This window comes from Alligator mississippiensis, chromosome 7 (assembly GCF_030867095.1).
Source record: "Alligator mississippiensis isolate rAllMis1 chromosome 7, rAllMis1, whole genome shotgun sequence".
NCBI lineage: Eukaryota > Metazoa > Chordata > Crocodylia > Alligatoridae > Alligator > Alligator mississippiensis.
In genome coordinates, this window is record NC_081830.1 from 8,797,388 (window position 1) to 8,812,409 (window position 15,022).

A 15,022-nucleotide genomic window follows, 5' to 3' on the forward strand; every position below is an offset into this window, starting at 1 on the left:
AATTGGAAGTCCCAGAAAGACCAAATTAGTATGTGTGCATGTGATAAGCTTCATGGACATGTGACAAATACAGAGAGAAACCAATCAGTGATAGCCATAGATGAAGAGTCAACAGGCATCATCAGGAGGGAAGGAGAATACAAAAGAAGGACTTTGAAGCAGCAAAGGGGCCCTCCCCATCCTGCCCTGGTCCTCCTCCTCTCCAAGGGGGGTTCCTGTCCCCCAGAAGCATCCCTGAAGCCACCATGGACAGAAGGTATACTACCATCCCATCTCATCCACCACACTGGGGAGGAGGGGGCGGCTTTGGCATCCCACCTCCAGGCTGATGACATGCTGACATCTGACATGTAAGAGAGAGCCTCAGAGTGTAGCCTGCATCTTGGCCAGATGTACTTTGGCTCTGATGACAGTCCTAGGATTTGGTAGATACATAGAATTGCTTGAATGTTCGTATTGGTTGTTTTTTTCTTTTATCACTGTGTGATGGGCTAGCTGGTAATGATTTGGCCCAGGGGTTTTGACAGTGCAAAAGATGATTGTAGGGCTTGGGATTCCCTTTCCTCACCAATCGGAGCCCAGAGACTCACCCTCCATGTCCCCTGATTGGCCCCTTGGGACATCTGGAGGGGGATAGAAGGGGCAGCGCAGCTGACTGGAGAGAGAGCAGCAAGGGACCACAAGGAAGGAGTTTCAAAGACCTGGCAAGAGCTGTGCCAGCGGGGCAGGAGCAGTTGCCCCAGAAGAAACTGAAGGAGTGGGACCTGCAAGCAGCAGTAGGACCCTCAGCAGCATGGTGTGCGGCTGGCAAGAGAGGCTCCCCAGCTGGGCTCCAGGATCCCTCTAGGAGAGGCTGCAGCCAGCAGGAGAGGTTCCCCAGCTCCAACAAGAGGTCAGGAAACTTGACATCAGGCAGGGACTGCTGGAAGGTCAAAACCCCTAGCAGCTGGGAGTAGTGCTAGCACTGGTGGCTGTGTGGTAGTGTTTCTGTTTACTACATAAGAGATCTCAGTTCAAAGCCCAGCTGGGGTGAGTGAAGTGACATGGAGATGTTTTTGTTGCAGTGGAAGGGGATCATTGTGTTTTCCCTCTTTCCTCCCTCCAGGGACCTTGGCTCTATATTTCTTGTTATTTGACATGTTGTATTTTGCGCATTTTAAATTTCACCAACCAGTATTGTTTGTTCTGCTGTTTGTGTTTTATATTTTGTTAAATCTGTCTTTTGTCAACTGGAGGAATATGTGTATAATTGTAAGTGCCTAACCTTTATTGAATCCTGCCCCCTTGGGGTGTCGTAGTGTCCCCTATACCCCCTGGTTTCTACATGTTATGTTCCCACTACTGTTTTCTCATTAGAAGGTATATGGTTAAGTCCCCATTGGTGGTCTGGCTCTACTGTATAGGGGAAGGAGGGTCCCTACACATCCCACAGCACTTGTGCATCTGCTATGATCCCTTCAATTGGAGAGGGGGTACATCTTGGAGTACCGCCCGGGTTACAACTGTGTAGCAATAACGCAGTGGCAGTATCGTAGTCAATGAGGTTAATCCGAGGCGCGATTATTGCTAGTTGAAAACTTTGCCTATTATCAAATGGAAAGGTCCTGGTCAGTCTGAGGGTGGGTCCCTCTAAATCCCTCCTAAATCCAGAGCCAGCATCTTGGGGTAGACTTCATCCCCCTGAAGAGGTAAAGTTCCTCCTTAGAGCTAAGCCAAGAGGTTGTTCTCTAAGGGGACCATGGAAAACCAGGGGAGACCAAAAGACTGGATCTCAGAGTCTGAAGAATTATTGTGTCGTACTCTCTAGAAGTTATGCCTGGGCTGGCTTCAAGGGGTACACCAAGAGACTATTAGCCTGGGGGTCCCAAGCAAGTGTTCTTCTGAGGAATCTGTGACATCTTAGTCTGGAGCAGTGATTTTCAACCAGGGTGCCATACAACATTAGCCATGTTAGGAGTGGAAATATGATTCACAAGACAAACCCAGAAATTTTAAATAGGAAACCATCATGTTAAAAACATTTTGATCTGTTGTGGCTTTTCTGAGTTCTTTGCAACAGAAGACTTGTTCTAGTATTTTTGTCAAAAATCAAGTGAAAGCTAAGAGATGACATTTTCTGAGGTGTACCATTAGTCTATCAAAGGGTGCCTCAAATCTAAAAAGGTTGAGAACCACTGGGTTGGATAAAAAAAATAAAAGATCATTAATTAAAATTCAGGAGAGGGTTCAGAGGAGGGCCACCCGCTTGGTGAGAGGGCAGCAGGACAGGCCCTATGAGGAGAGACTGAAGGACTTGAACCTGTTCAGCCTCAGCAAGAAGAGGCTGAAGGGAGACCTAGTGGCTGCCTACAAGCTCATCAGGGGAGATCAACAGCAAATAGGCAGAGCCCTTTCCTCCCCAGCACCACCTGGGGTGACGAGGAACAATGGTCATAAGCTGATGGAGAATAGGTTTAGGTTAGAGATCAGAAGGCAATATTTTACAGTTAGGGTGGCCAAAATCTGGAGCCAACTTCCCAGGGAAGTGGTCCTCGCCCCTACCTTGGGCAAATTCAAGAGGAGTTTGGATGATCACCTGTCTGGGGTCTTGTGAACCCAGCATTCATTCCTGCCTGTGGCAGGGGGTCAGGCTAGATGATCTGTTCAGGTCCCTCCTGACCCTAGCTACTATGAAACTAAGAAACATAATAATAATATTTATATAGGTTGTCATAGAGAGGATGAAAAAATGACTCTTTTTTTTGCCTCATAGGGCAGAACACAGGATAGTAGATTTGAAACAAAGCAAAGAAAATTAAAATTAAAATTTAATTTAAATGAACTCTAAATTAACCCTCCTAACTCTAAAAACACTATAACACTGGAACAAGCTTCCCAGGAAAGTTTCAGTGAGTCCTAGATAGGTATTGTGCAGGGGGGCTTGGATTAGAGCTTGAGGTCCCTGCTAAACCTATAAATCTATGATTCTAGATGTAGTTTCTATTCTTGGATTTTCTGGGTAAATTTGAGAAAGAACATTCTCTTCCCCATTTCGAAGAATAATGGTGCTGACTCTCACAAAACATGTAGAGAAGAGATGTGTGTCATTTCTGCGTGGGAGCCCAGAAAGCATGCTGATGGTTGCTGTAAAACAGTGATTCTCAACCAGGGTGCTGCAGTACCTTGGGGTGCTGTGTAGTCATTTGAAGTGTGCTGTGGGTTACTGCAAATATTAGAGCTGTTAGGCACACAAACAGCTATGTATGATTCACAAGATAAACCCCAATATTTCCAATAGGAATCTAGGATCAAAACCATTTGGACCTGTTGTGGTCCATAAGCTCTTTGCAATGAAAGAATTACTTTTTTTTTTTTTCCATTTTCCAACAACCATGTGTAAGCTAAGCATTTTCTGAGGGGTGCCTTGAGTCTAATGAGGGGGAGCACTGAATCTAAAAAAGTTGAGAATCACTGCTGTAGAAGAACATAAGTATGGTACATGGTGTTTAAGGGCTAAAGTAAAGCAATTTCTAGTCCCTGAACTGTACTGTTTTATACATCTCTTGCAGCAAGCACACAGTAACAGACTAAACAATGTGGTCAGCAGTTCTCAGGAAATACTGCATTTCCTCCATGCCAGTGTACAGTCCATCTCAGTACGTATGGTCTTGTCAAAAGACAGGGGAAGAGAACGCACATTGCCCAGCATGTTCAGCAGAGCGCAAGGACCTTGTTTCTTTTGAGAGACTTAAGAGCCCAATTCCGGACTCCAAAGATTCGGGCCATCATGGAACGCACTGTCCTCTTGCCTCTGCTAGGTAAGTGAGTTCCTTTCATTTTTCTTTTGTTCATTCTTTTGTTTTTTTAATCAACCTCATCCAATTTCCAGGGTGTAGAAGCATGCTCCCCACCTTTCCAAAAGTGTCCCTGACTCTTCCATGCCATTCCCATCCCTCCATTGCATTCATCCTACTCTGAGGTACTCATACCTTCTTTTCTCTCTTCCAGTCTCTGTCTGGATGGTGCCCTGGCTGGTGTCAGCTAAAGGTAATGATGACTGTTGCCCTCACTGAGATATCTCTTTGGGAACCAAGGGTACCTATGAATTGGATTCTTCTCTTCTCACACTCCAGTAATTAGAAGCCCAGGGCAGGGATATTTATAGGAACCCTCTGGACAAGACCTACCTAAGTTGCTGAGGTCACTTCTTAGTTGTCAATTGTGGCAGAAATCACTCCAGTCAAGTAGCCATTGCCAGTCTGTTGGTGAAATGAGCTGGAAGGTCTCCACCCTCATCCCAACAGAGGCACTGTGGCTGAGAAAGACAGGGTCCAAGGAAGAGCAGGTTGGGGTCCCTTTCTGGGGAGCTGAGTAGGGCAGAAGGGTGTTTTTCCAGCTCTAGATTCATAAATTTGGGGCTTCTCAGCTCAGCCCATAGCAGCAGTGTGTTTGAAACCATTTTTGGGAACTTGCGTAGTCACTGTGGAAACCTGACTTCTTACTACATAATCACGCCTCTTCCCCTTCTACTCCACATCTGTCAAGGATTTCTACTTCTTTTCTCTTTTAACCTTTCCTAGAGAATGGAGGTGAGGGCATCTCACAGAAGCCAAGCTATATATATCACTGTGAGGCTGCCCTGAAGTCTCCTGAAGGAGAACTGATGATCTCCCCAAAGTTAGGTAGCTTCTGACACCTTAATACCCCTTGTGTCCTATTGAGGATTTAGAGACTTGGGGCTCTGAATGGTCTCTATGATGTCTCCAATACATGCTGTCACTTTTCCATTTTTCTCGTTATTCTCCTTGAGGTGGTATCCTCTGAGCTACTTCATGGACTTCCTGGGGAAGTTAGGCAGATAAGATGGCTGGGAACCAGATCAACAATAAACTGAATCTACTCTCAATCTGTGACCTCATTCCACCCTTAAAATGTACGTTGGGCAGAGGCAGTGGAAGAGGGTAGGAGTTCTCCTGCCCTGCCAAGAGTGTAAGCAAGTGTATCATCCTCAGTGTCTTCTCTAAGAGCAAGCATGGATGGACTTCCCCTCCTGCCCTACTCATGCTTCCCCCTAGCACAGTGATGATTGGAGTGAACATCCCATTAAGAGGCATCAGGAGACTCACAGTTCTGAGGATGAAGGGCTGTTTCAGATACCATCATTGACTTAGTTATACTAATGTAGCCCCACTCTGCCAAAGAAGAGGTTACATTTCCAAACTCTTCATCCCAACTGGAGTGTCTCAAAAGTTCCTTTTAAGAAACAAAGAGTTGCATTGTGTGTCACCCTCATGATCCTCAAGTTCAGGGCCTTAAATCTGGGTGTATGGTGATGATTCCTTCAGTCTTTCCTGCCTGTAGTCCATATCTGGGAGTTCAGTAAGGGTAGGTATGGGTTTCTTCATTGAGTTCTGAGTCTCCCTTCCTTATGACTTGGTTATGATGGAAATTTTTCTTTCCCAGATTTCAGTGAACCCCCATCCCTCTCCCTGCACCCTAAGTATCAGATGTATTTCACTGGTGAGACAGTTGGTCTTATGTGCTCTGCTCCTCCGTCAGTGGGTCAGATTAATGGAATGGAATATTACAGTGATGTCTCCTGGGCCACAACAATAATTGTTTCTTCTGGAAAAAGCTTCACCATCAATCTGACACTCACGGGGCCACCGCGCACAGGATCTTACACCTGCACATATTCTATATCCGGTACGCAATCCTCACGTAGCAATCCTGTGACCATCCAAGTTACAGGTAAGCTGACTGTTATCTCTCTTTCCTCATAACCTGTGCCCTGCCATCCATCCCTCTGTCCATCTGCCCATCTGTCTGTCTATCTGTCACCCAGAACTTCAGAGGGACTCCGCTCCCTTTAGCCACTTTTATGATCCTTCCAAACACTTGCTTATACACAATTTTTTGTAAGCCTAATTGCATAATTGATGCCATTCTAGCTGAGGGCCCATCTTTCCTTGCTGATTATCAGAAACACATCATCTACACAATGTTGTATATGCCACGGGATATTCTCCAGCCATTCAACTTTCAGTAACATTGTTGTCCAGCAGACCATACGGTTATCCAACATGACTGCCAACTAGTCACAACATGGTTGGCAAACATAGCAGTCCACTTAAAAATACCATGCCGATATGCTGTGGCTTCTCACACAACAAAATGGGCACTAAACATGGCCAGGCAATAGGGAACACCATTGCCTTTTAACATAACCACCAAACAACTAAAACACTGTACCCAGAAAATTACCCTGAGCTAATAGCATAGTAGTTCAAAATGGCTACTGTATTGGCAACACAGTAGCACAGCCACTCTATTTTCAAGATCACATCAGTCTTTCCAGTGACTGCTCAGTTGACAATAATATGACAATTTCATATGGTTGCCCAAAGGCCAAGAACCTGGCCATCCAGCTTCTCTCTCCAAATGCCAACTACATGACCTCTAAATGTCCAGAAAAATAACTGACCAAAGAGTCAAGAAAAGATAGTGCCAACCTCTTGTGGTCTTAAGAAGAAGAATTAAATCACTGATTCTCAATAATTACTGCACAAAAGAACTCAGGGTCTAAAGTGTGGTAAGAGGCATTGGTTCAAAGTACCATGCTTTGTTTTAAGCAATCCTCTCCATGTATCTTCTATACCCTTCCCTGTTAACCTCTCTACTTTTATGCCCATGCCTTAGATCTACCTCTACAGCCTGAACTGATAGTAAATCCCTCATCTGGTGTGATGAGCAAAGGAAAACACTTGGTTATTACTTGTATATCTCCTGAAGATGTTGAGGAGAAAAGGTTTTACTTTTACAAGGATGGTGCCAAGATTGTTCCTGGAAATAAAGATTTTGAGTTCAGCCCTGTAGAGCCTGGGAGTGGATCTAAGAACAACTCTGTGCTCAGCATCCCACGTGCAAATCCCAACATCACGGGAGAATTCACCTGTGAGTATGAGAAGAAGGTGAGCGGAAGGTGGGTCACATCTCAGAGAAGCCAAGCTGTGAAAGTTACAATAGCAGGTGAGGCTGCAATGAGTTCCTGTGTGTCAGGCAACCAACCCAGCTTGCCTGCTTGCCCACTTGCATGCCTGCCTGCGTGCTTGCCTGCCTATCTATCTATCTAGCCTCATACAAAAAAGATTACACACATACACATACACACACACACACACACACACACACACACGGTAGAATATTCTTATGTTATAAATGTTCTAATGTTATAAATGTTATGTTATAATGTTATTCTTATATATTCATTTAATGTGTTCATATATTTAACAAACATAAAAGTTGTATAAACATGAATGTTATTCACAGATTGCTTTAGATACATGGTCATCCCGAGTGCTGAATCTGGTAGCTGAATTGTTGAAAATTTGTGGCCACACAGAAAGCACCAGTTTTTTAGTAAAAGGATAGACAAAATGAGAGAAGGGGAAAGCCCTAGGGGCGTCCCTGTAGTCAGTTAGCTGTTTGTGATTTGTGCAGGAGGAGAGTAAAGAAAAATGCACAACATATTTCTGTAACAGGATGCTTGATAGGCTGTATACAAGTAAGGTATTATGACAAGTGGTGCTTCTCAAAGGCTTAACTAACAATTTCAACACCCTGGGCAGATATGTCCAGCGGTACTAGGACTAGATGTGGGGAGAGAGAGTGCGAAGGCAGTCGTTCCTTGTACTCCATTCCCTGCCATACCCACGTCCCCTCAAAGCTCTGTGCTTGTGCCCTCTGGCTCCTAGCCTGCCCCTTCTATGATTTGATAGCAACAATCTCTGGGCTGCCCTTGCCACTTAATACTAGCCTGGAGAGCAGGGAAGGGTCCTACCCCCCAGCCCTGCCCTGCTCTGAGAGAGCGTGGGGGACTGTGCACTGCTCAGCCATGCAGAGCCAATTGGAGCAGGAAAAGGAGAATCCTGAAACACCACATCTCCCAGATGCCCCAGGAAAAAAATATATAGCTTACAGGGTGATGGTTGCTGCTGGCCCCCTGCTCTGTATAAACACCTAAGACTGGTGTCCCACTTGCCTTGTCCTAGTTATGCTGCTGGCATTGATCTCCCTTCTCATGCCTGCAGCTCCCATAACACTCTATTGGGATAGGGAATGTATAACTCCATTATGGCCCTGCTTTGAGCAGGAGGTTGGATTAGATGTGACCTCCTGAGGTCCCTTCCAGCCCTAATTTTCTATGATTCCATGATTCTATGTCTTGCTGATGGAACATAACCTTAATCACTGAAATAAATGACTTGGTCAGTTTGGGCTCTCTTCTCTGTCCTGAATGAGGAATAACCCTTATTAGAGGCAACAGGTCTGAGGCATATCTAATGCTTCTAGCAGGAGGGGATAATATGGATATATCCACACAGTAGATTAGATTCCCCCCCTACAGGAGGCGGTAGGTACACATACATGCACGTGCACACACACATGTGCTTGCACACACACACACACACACACACGCACACACACACTGATAGGATCACGTGGTACAAAGACAAGAAATGATGTAGGATGTACTATTCTCAACCCATATCAGATGACTACTAGGGCTGTGCGAAGCTTCAGTCCCTGATTCGATTTGGCAGAGATTCAGCTTGATTTGGTGGCCAAATCTCCAAATCTGAATTGAATCAGAGGACCCTTTTATCTCTCTGAATCAAATCAGAACCCTCCGAATCGATTCAGAGAGATTTGGAAAGATTTGGTGATTCGGATATAGACACAGCTTTAAATATTTTTTCTACATACCTCTAGGTGGAAGGTGGCTCGTGAATGCAGCAATGCTAGGGTGCAGGGAGTGTCCCACAGAAGCATGGGGGGCTCCCCAACGCACTCAGCAGCAGACCCAGAAGTGGACCAGAAGTGCTTCCAGCCCACTTCTGGGTCTGCCAGAGTGTGCACAGGGGGCCCCCCGCGCCCCCCCAGCTCAGTGACTGGTGCCTCCTTGGGGGGCACCTGGGGTCCCTCTGTGGCCAATCACCCAGCTGGGGGGGCACGGGAGGGGCCCTTGCATGCTCCCTGGCAGACCCAGGATTGGGCCAGAAGTACTTCTGGTCCACTTCCAGGTTCGCTGCCAAGCACACGGTGACTTGGGGGGAGCGGGGGCCTGCACTCCTGCGAGACACTCCATCTGCCCCAGCATCTCGGTGTTCACGAGTGGTATGTACCTCCAGGTATGTAGAAAAAACATTTAAAGCTGTGTCTATGTCCAAATCGCTGATTCTTTGAATCAGCATCGAATCTTCAGATTTGGATTCAGCCTCAATTAATTGAATCGCTGTCCCTGATTCAGGCCGAATCCAAATCCAAATTGAATAGGGCCTGCTTTGCACACCCTTAATAGCTACCTATTTTTCCCTTCTTGAAAACCTCTGAGGAGGGAGTCCGTATGATAAAATGACAAGTCACAATGCCTCACAACTTCCTTGGGCAGCGTCTTCCATTGTCCTATGAGTCTTACACTTAGGAAGGTTTCCCTGAATTTGAATCTAACTCTGCTTTGCTGCTTTGCTGCTTTGCTGCATCATGTCCTGTTCTCTGTGGTAGGATGTCTTTATGACTCTCTGTCACATATTTGATAGTGGTTATTGTACTCCCCCTTAATGCCCTTTTTTCATACTAAATGCACCCAGTTCATCTGTGTCTTTTGCCTTTGGATCTTCTCTAGTTTATCTGCTTCTTTCTTAAAAGTGTTACATCAAGAACACATAATATTCCAGCTGATGCCTAACCAGCACTGATAGACCAACCCTAACACTTCCCAAACCACGCGTGTAAAACTTCTGTTAACATAACCTAAAAATATACTTGCTTGTTGTGCAATATCATCATGCTGCTGGTTTATGCTGAGTTTAGGGAAAGCTACAGCTTAGTCAGTAACTATTTGTGCATTTGGATTTTCTACCCTAAGTATGCAAAACTCTAGTTTTGTGTTTAATTTTTGTCTCAGACCAACATGGCTATCAAATACATCCCTTCCCTAAGTATAATACCCCACATTTGTTTTTGTTGAATTTAGCATGTTGGTTTATGTCTCAATTCTCTGGCTTAGTGAAACCCTTTCCTAATCCCCCCAAAGTGTCTACAGTCCCTCACAGTTTTGCATCATCTGCAAACAAGACCAGTAAGCTGTCTTTCCTATATCCTTCCTTTATCCTCTGTCCCCATGCACATATCCAAAACAATTCTCATCTCTTTCAGCAAGGGGAAGCAGTCACTCACTCTAGCTATGGACAAATACACTTCATAGAAAGGGGAGGGAAAACTGCAGCTGGGGCAGTCATATGAGCCTTTCCGGTGTACTTTTGCAAGGCAACACAAGTTCAATCCCTGTCATTTGCACTTTGAATGAAATAAATGATAATTGCAACAGTTTTGCTGAATTTGTATAGTTATAGAAGCATATAGATGAAGCAGGTGCACTCTTACAGCTTTTATTAGTATCATTTGATATTGGTATGATGTTTACATCTTTCTGTTTCAGTGATTCTCAACCAGGGCATCACAACTTCCTTTTGAAGGTGCTGATGGATGCTAAATAATATTAGCAGTGTTAGGTGTGCAAAGACCTACATATGATTCACAAGATAAACTCAGAGATTTCAAATAGGAATCCATAATGTCCAAAACAGTCTGACCTGTTGTAGTCTTCCTGAGTCCTTTACAAGAGAAGAGTTATTCTATTATCTTTCTGTAATACAACAAACAAGTGAAAGCTAAGAACTTGCACTTTCCAAGGGGTGCCTTGAGTCTAAAAATGTTGAGAACCACTCTTTTATACCTTGCCCTTGCCTACCCATCCCCATCCCCATGCTCCTGCCCCAACTCACACAAACATACATAAAACAAATCTTAATATCTCCAGCAGAAGGAAGCAGTCACACACACATATGCAGAGACAGACAGGGTAGGGGATCATATTTCTCATTTTTTTTAACTTTTGCAGAATTCAAATGCACCTTGACCAGGCTACTTGCTGTGGGTGGGTCCTTCTTCACTATTAATGGTCTCATCTTCCTGATTGCCTGTATCTGCATGAAACATGGAGGTAACTGGCTCCTTCCTTATATTTTGCCATCTTGAGATAGCTCAGACAAAAAAGAAAGTTGCTGAAGTTCTCCAAATAAGAATCACCAGGAGGAAGTGGCCGTTTTTGTCTAAAATGCCACCTCTTCTGGGGTAAGGCAACTAGCGAAGCTCTAGTGCCACTTTGGGATGGCTTATCCACAGATGAGATGCAGCCAAATCTGGGTGGAGCTCTGCAGCAGCTTTAAGTTCATTGTCAATCATTTCAGGAGACAGAAGAGTAGGTTGCTAAATCCTATTGGCGCTACAAGGATGGACAGATTCAGAGAGATGGAATGAAATGAATAATGTAGGGCCATAGCATGATGCAGGGTTCCTGGAACAGACTTCTTAGGAAGGTATTTGGCAGCAGAAGCATCAATGAAAATGGTAAGGGGAACAATCAACCCATGTACATATCAATTAAAGACCAGCATGTCCAGCATAACTATTCATGGGAGACTGTCCCTAAAGAGTCACCCATCCTGCACTTACAGCACAGCTAACCCTAGTGCTACCCCAGTCCATTAAGCTCAGCACTGGCTATGATAGGACAGCATCCCCAGCTGCTACCTGCAGCGCAGAACCCTGTCATCTCCACCTGGGACACTGTGATCTGCTCTGGATAGGAGGGAGAACACCCCTATTGTACCACCCAGCTCCTCTCTTTGCCAAAGTGTCTCTAGTGGAATTCTAGGGTATCATTTTTCTGCAACAAATGGGAGGTAAAAAAGCAGGGGTGTCAAAATCAATGGGCCTTGTGGGCCAAATGAATAATGTGGGCAGGAAGAAACCAAGCATCCCAGGCACTTGGCTACCACCATGGGAACAAGCTGGTGTTGGGCTTGTTCTTGCAGTGCTGCTGTGGCTTCAATCGTTCTCAGCAGGGACTTGGTTGCTGTCACCGAAAGATCCCCCATTGCAGCCAGGGTCAGAGCAAAGTTTGCAGGCTGGATGACCCAGCTCTCTAGGCTCAATCTGGCCCATGGACGATATGTTTGACATCCCTGCCCTACACAGACACCCTACATCCTGGCAACACAGCACCCCGTAGTGGTATTCTGGAGCACTGGTTTTCAGCAGTGAATGCGAAAGCACCCTCTTCAGCGCATCCTCTTCTACCCCGTACCACAGCACCTCCTTGTAACATTCTGGGGCCTTGAATTTCTGCAGGGAAAAGTGTCAGCCAGCTGCCCACTGCACCACAGCACCCGGGAGTCTGAACTTCAGCATTGTGACTGCCAAGGCAGAGTACTCCCCACCCTGTTTCCTGCAACACCATGCCCTTTAGTGATGCAGAGTCCTCAGGGGGTGCATCTACAAGAGACATTTACTGTGCACTAGACTAATTAGCTGCACAGTAAACATGTCGGTGTGCCCTATTAGATTGAAGGAAACTAATTTACTCAGCAGCAGGATAGTACTCGTAGATACAAGTACTATAGTGCTGTGGAGTAAAAAACATTGTAGCAGCGCATGTGTAGATGCTGCCCTGAGTGTCTGGGGCATGAGGATGCTTCAATGCATGGGCTAGCCCTGTGCTGAAGCACCCTCATGCTGCAGCCAGCCCTTCCTCAGCATGTTGAGATGCAGAGAGCAGCTCCAGGCTGGAAGGCTGACCCCTGAGCCCCCTGCCAGTTGGGGCTGCTCTGACCTGGCTCAATGTGTTATGATCCTAGGCACATGTTCAAATGCCAATAAACTCCACCGTTTATTGTGCTGGAGCTTATTGCTCCCAGGCACGTGGTATGAACATGCGCCTGGGAGCAATAAACTCTGGAGCAATAAACATCGATAAACAATGGACATCTTGCTGGGATCCTTTGACACTAGCTGACTTTCTGCAGCTGGGGCAGGGGGCTGGATTCGATCTTCCGAGGTTCCTTCCAGCCCTAATGTCTATGAAATCTATGAAACTCAGGAGTTTATTGCTTCATATTAATTTAGTGTGTAGATACAGCAGCCCAGTTTTCCTTATTTGCTACAAAGGGTCTTCCACCCAAACACACTCCAACTGTAACACATCTTAATCACAGATATGACAGGTATAACATTTTCTTTTTATTCACAGATTCCCAGGAGAATGCCAAGAATGACATGCAGACAAAGCAAAAGTACTTAGCCTCGTTCTCTCATAAAAAGTCAAGCACAAAGTCTTCCAGGATTTTTGATACTCCTAGATATGTGCCTCAGTTTCAGCCAGTGTCATACAAGCATAATGAATATGGGTAAAATGTCTGATGCCAGAAATCCATAATGTAAATGGTCTTTCCTTAATCAAAGATCAACAAGGCCCTTGGCCAGTTCTCCATCCCAATAGTATTTCAGCAAGTAAATACTTGAAATGTTACCGGAAAAGCAAAATGTTATTGCATCAACTTAATCTTCAACAAAACCAGAAACACCCAGAGCAGTCCGTTTGCAATGAGCAAGCAAAAAAAAAAACAACCCCCCCAAAACCAAAAAAAAAACAAAAAAAAAAAACTAGAAAGGAAAGGGAAGTTTATTTCTATTCTCATTATCTCAACAGAACATCATTTGCAATATGCATTCAAAATTATGTGAAAATGTGTACATTCCCTCTTTCTAGTCTATGATTAAACCCTTATTCTCTTTGTCTCCCTGTCTCTGTTTCTTCACTGGGTTTATTCCATCCACCACAGAATGTGTGTCATTGACCCCGCACTGCTGACAGAGAGGGAAGGCACTCCTTCAATGGATTAAGCTTTCACCCATTCAGCTGGACCACTTTGGTCATCTGGATGAAAACTCAGAGAGAATGGGGTACCCCACAGAAAACAACACTTGTCAGTGCAGCTGTATTCTTATAACATCTGTTATTTCAGTGAGTCAGAAGATCAGTGATGCTTTCACTGTTTATTTTGCATTTTAGCAAAAAAAAAAAAGGATTCAGGGCCATCTAAACATTTTGTGAATTCACATTGATTTTATCAACTTGCTAGTGTCTGGGGAGGGGGAACCCTTAAATAAATTAAAGTAATGAGAACTAATTCATTTTTGGAATAAAAGAGTTGAGGGTTTGTTTGTTTAAAATTATAATTTTCATTCTAATAGATCCTTTTGTGCCATTTAAAAAAAAATTGTAGAAGTGGCTCCAAATCAAATCAAAATGAATTTTTAACAACACCGATCCCTTTTTATCCCCTCAAAGTTTTAGTACTGAAATTCTCTGACAGTTCAGAAACAATTCCTTTTTATCAGGCACAAAACTATGTATCTTTTTCATTGGCCAGGATTTCTGAAAACGTGGCATTTCTATCTACACCCATATTCCACACTTTACTTCTTAATTTTACTTTTTTCTTTTCTTTTTTTTCCCTCCACTGCTTCTTTTCTGTAGAGATAACTTTTCCCAGCCTTTCAAAATTAACAGCAAAAGCAAATCAAAAGGCACATCTACCTTCTAAGGCAAGCCAATCGCGAGACTCCGGTAGGCTTAGGGGGTGCTTGTACACGGGAATCCAACTGAACTTGAAATTTCACTGCAGAGTATTGTAGCACACTACTTCTAGCAGCCATCTGATGCAGTCCTTTGGCTAGCCTTGCTGCCTCTTTTTTGATCCTGTTTTCTGCTTTTTACCCCTCAATGTGCTGGCCACAGCACAGACCCCCCAAAAGATCAAGGCCCCATTTTTTTAGATGCTGCATGGGAGACTGGTGCCTCCTGAATCTTGGGGGGGCACCCACAGAAGCTGGCAGCAGTGTCGGCAGCGGGGACAGGGCTGGCGAGCACCCTCAGAAGCCAGCAGCAGTGGCAGTGACGGAGAACAGCCCTGCCCAGTTGCCTATGTGCTGCACAGACATTAACCAACATTAGGACCGTGCTCCTTGCTGAGTTCTCCATTGACATCAGGAAGTGACCTCCTTTCAAAAAATGTAAATAGATTAGGGAGCAAGATCATTTAGCCATCTCTGAGGTGAGGAAACTAAAGCCCAGAGT

At 44.8% G+C, this 15,022-nt stretch overlaps 1 protein-coding gene and 1 pseudogene across 1 annotated transcript; both read left to right on the forward strand.

Annotated features, from left to right (window-relative positions):
- Positions 1-168: 168 nt before the first annotated feature.
- On the forward strand, positions 169-13,680 carry LOC102567709 (uncharacterized). The gene is made up of 7 exons (XM_014607039.3): positions 169-256; positions 3,549-3,797; positions 3,988-4,026; positions 5,443-5,730; positions 6,679-7,008; positions 10,943-11,044; positions 13,133-13,680. The coding sequence occupies exons 2-7, from the start codon at positions 3,767-3,769 to the stop codon at positions 13,291-13,293; spliced, it is 951 nt and encodes a 316-aa protein (XP_014462525.1). The 5' UTR covers positions 169-256; positions 3,549-3,766; the 3' UTR covers positions 13,294-13,680.
- Positions 1,510-1,592, forward strand: LOC132251989 (U4 spliceosomal RNA; annotated as a pseudogene).
- Positions 13,681-15,022: the final 1,342 nt, after the last annotated feature.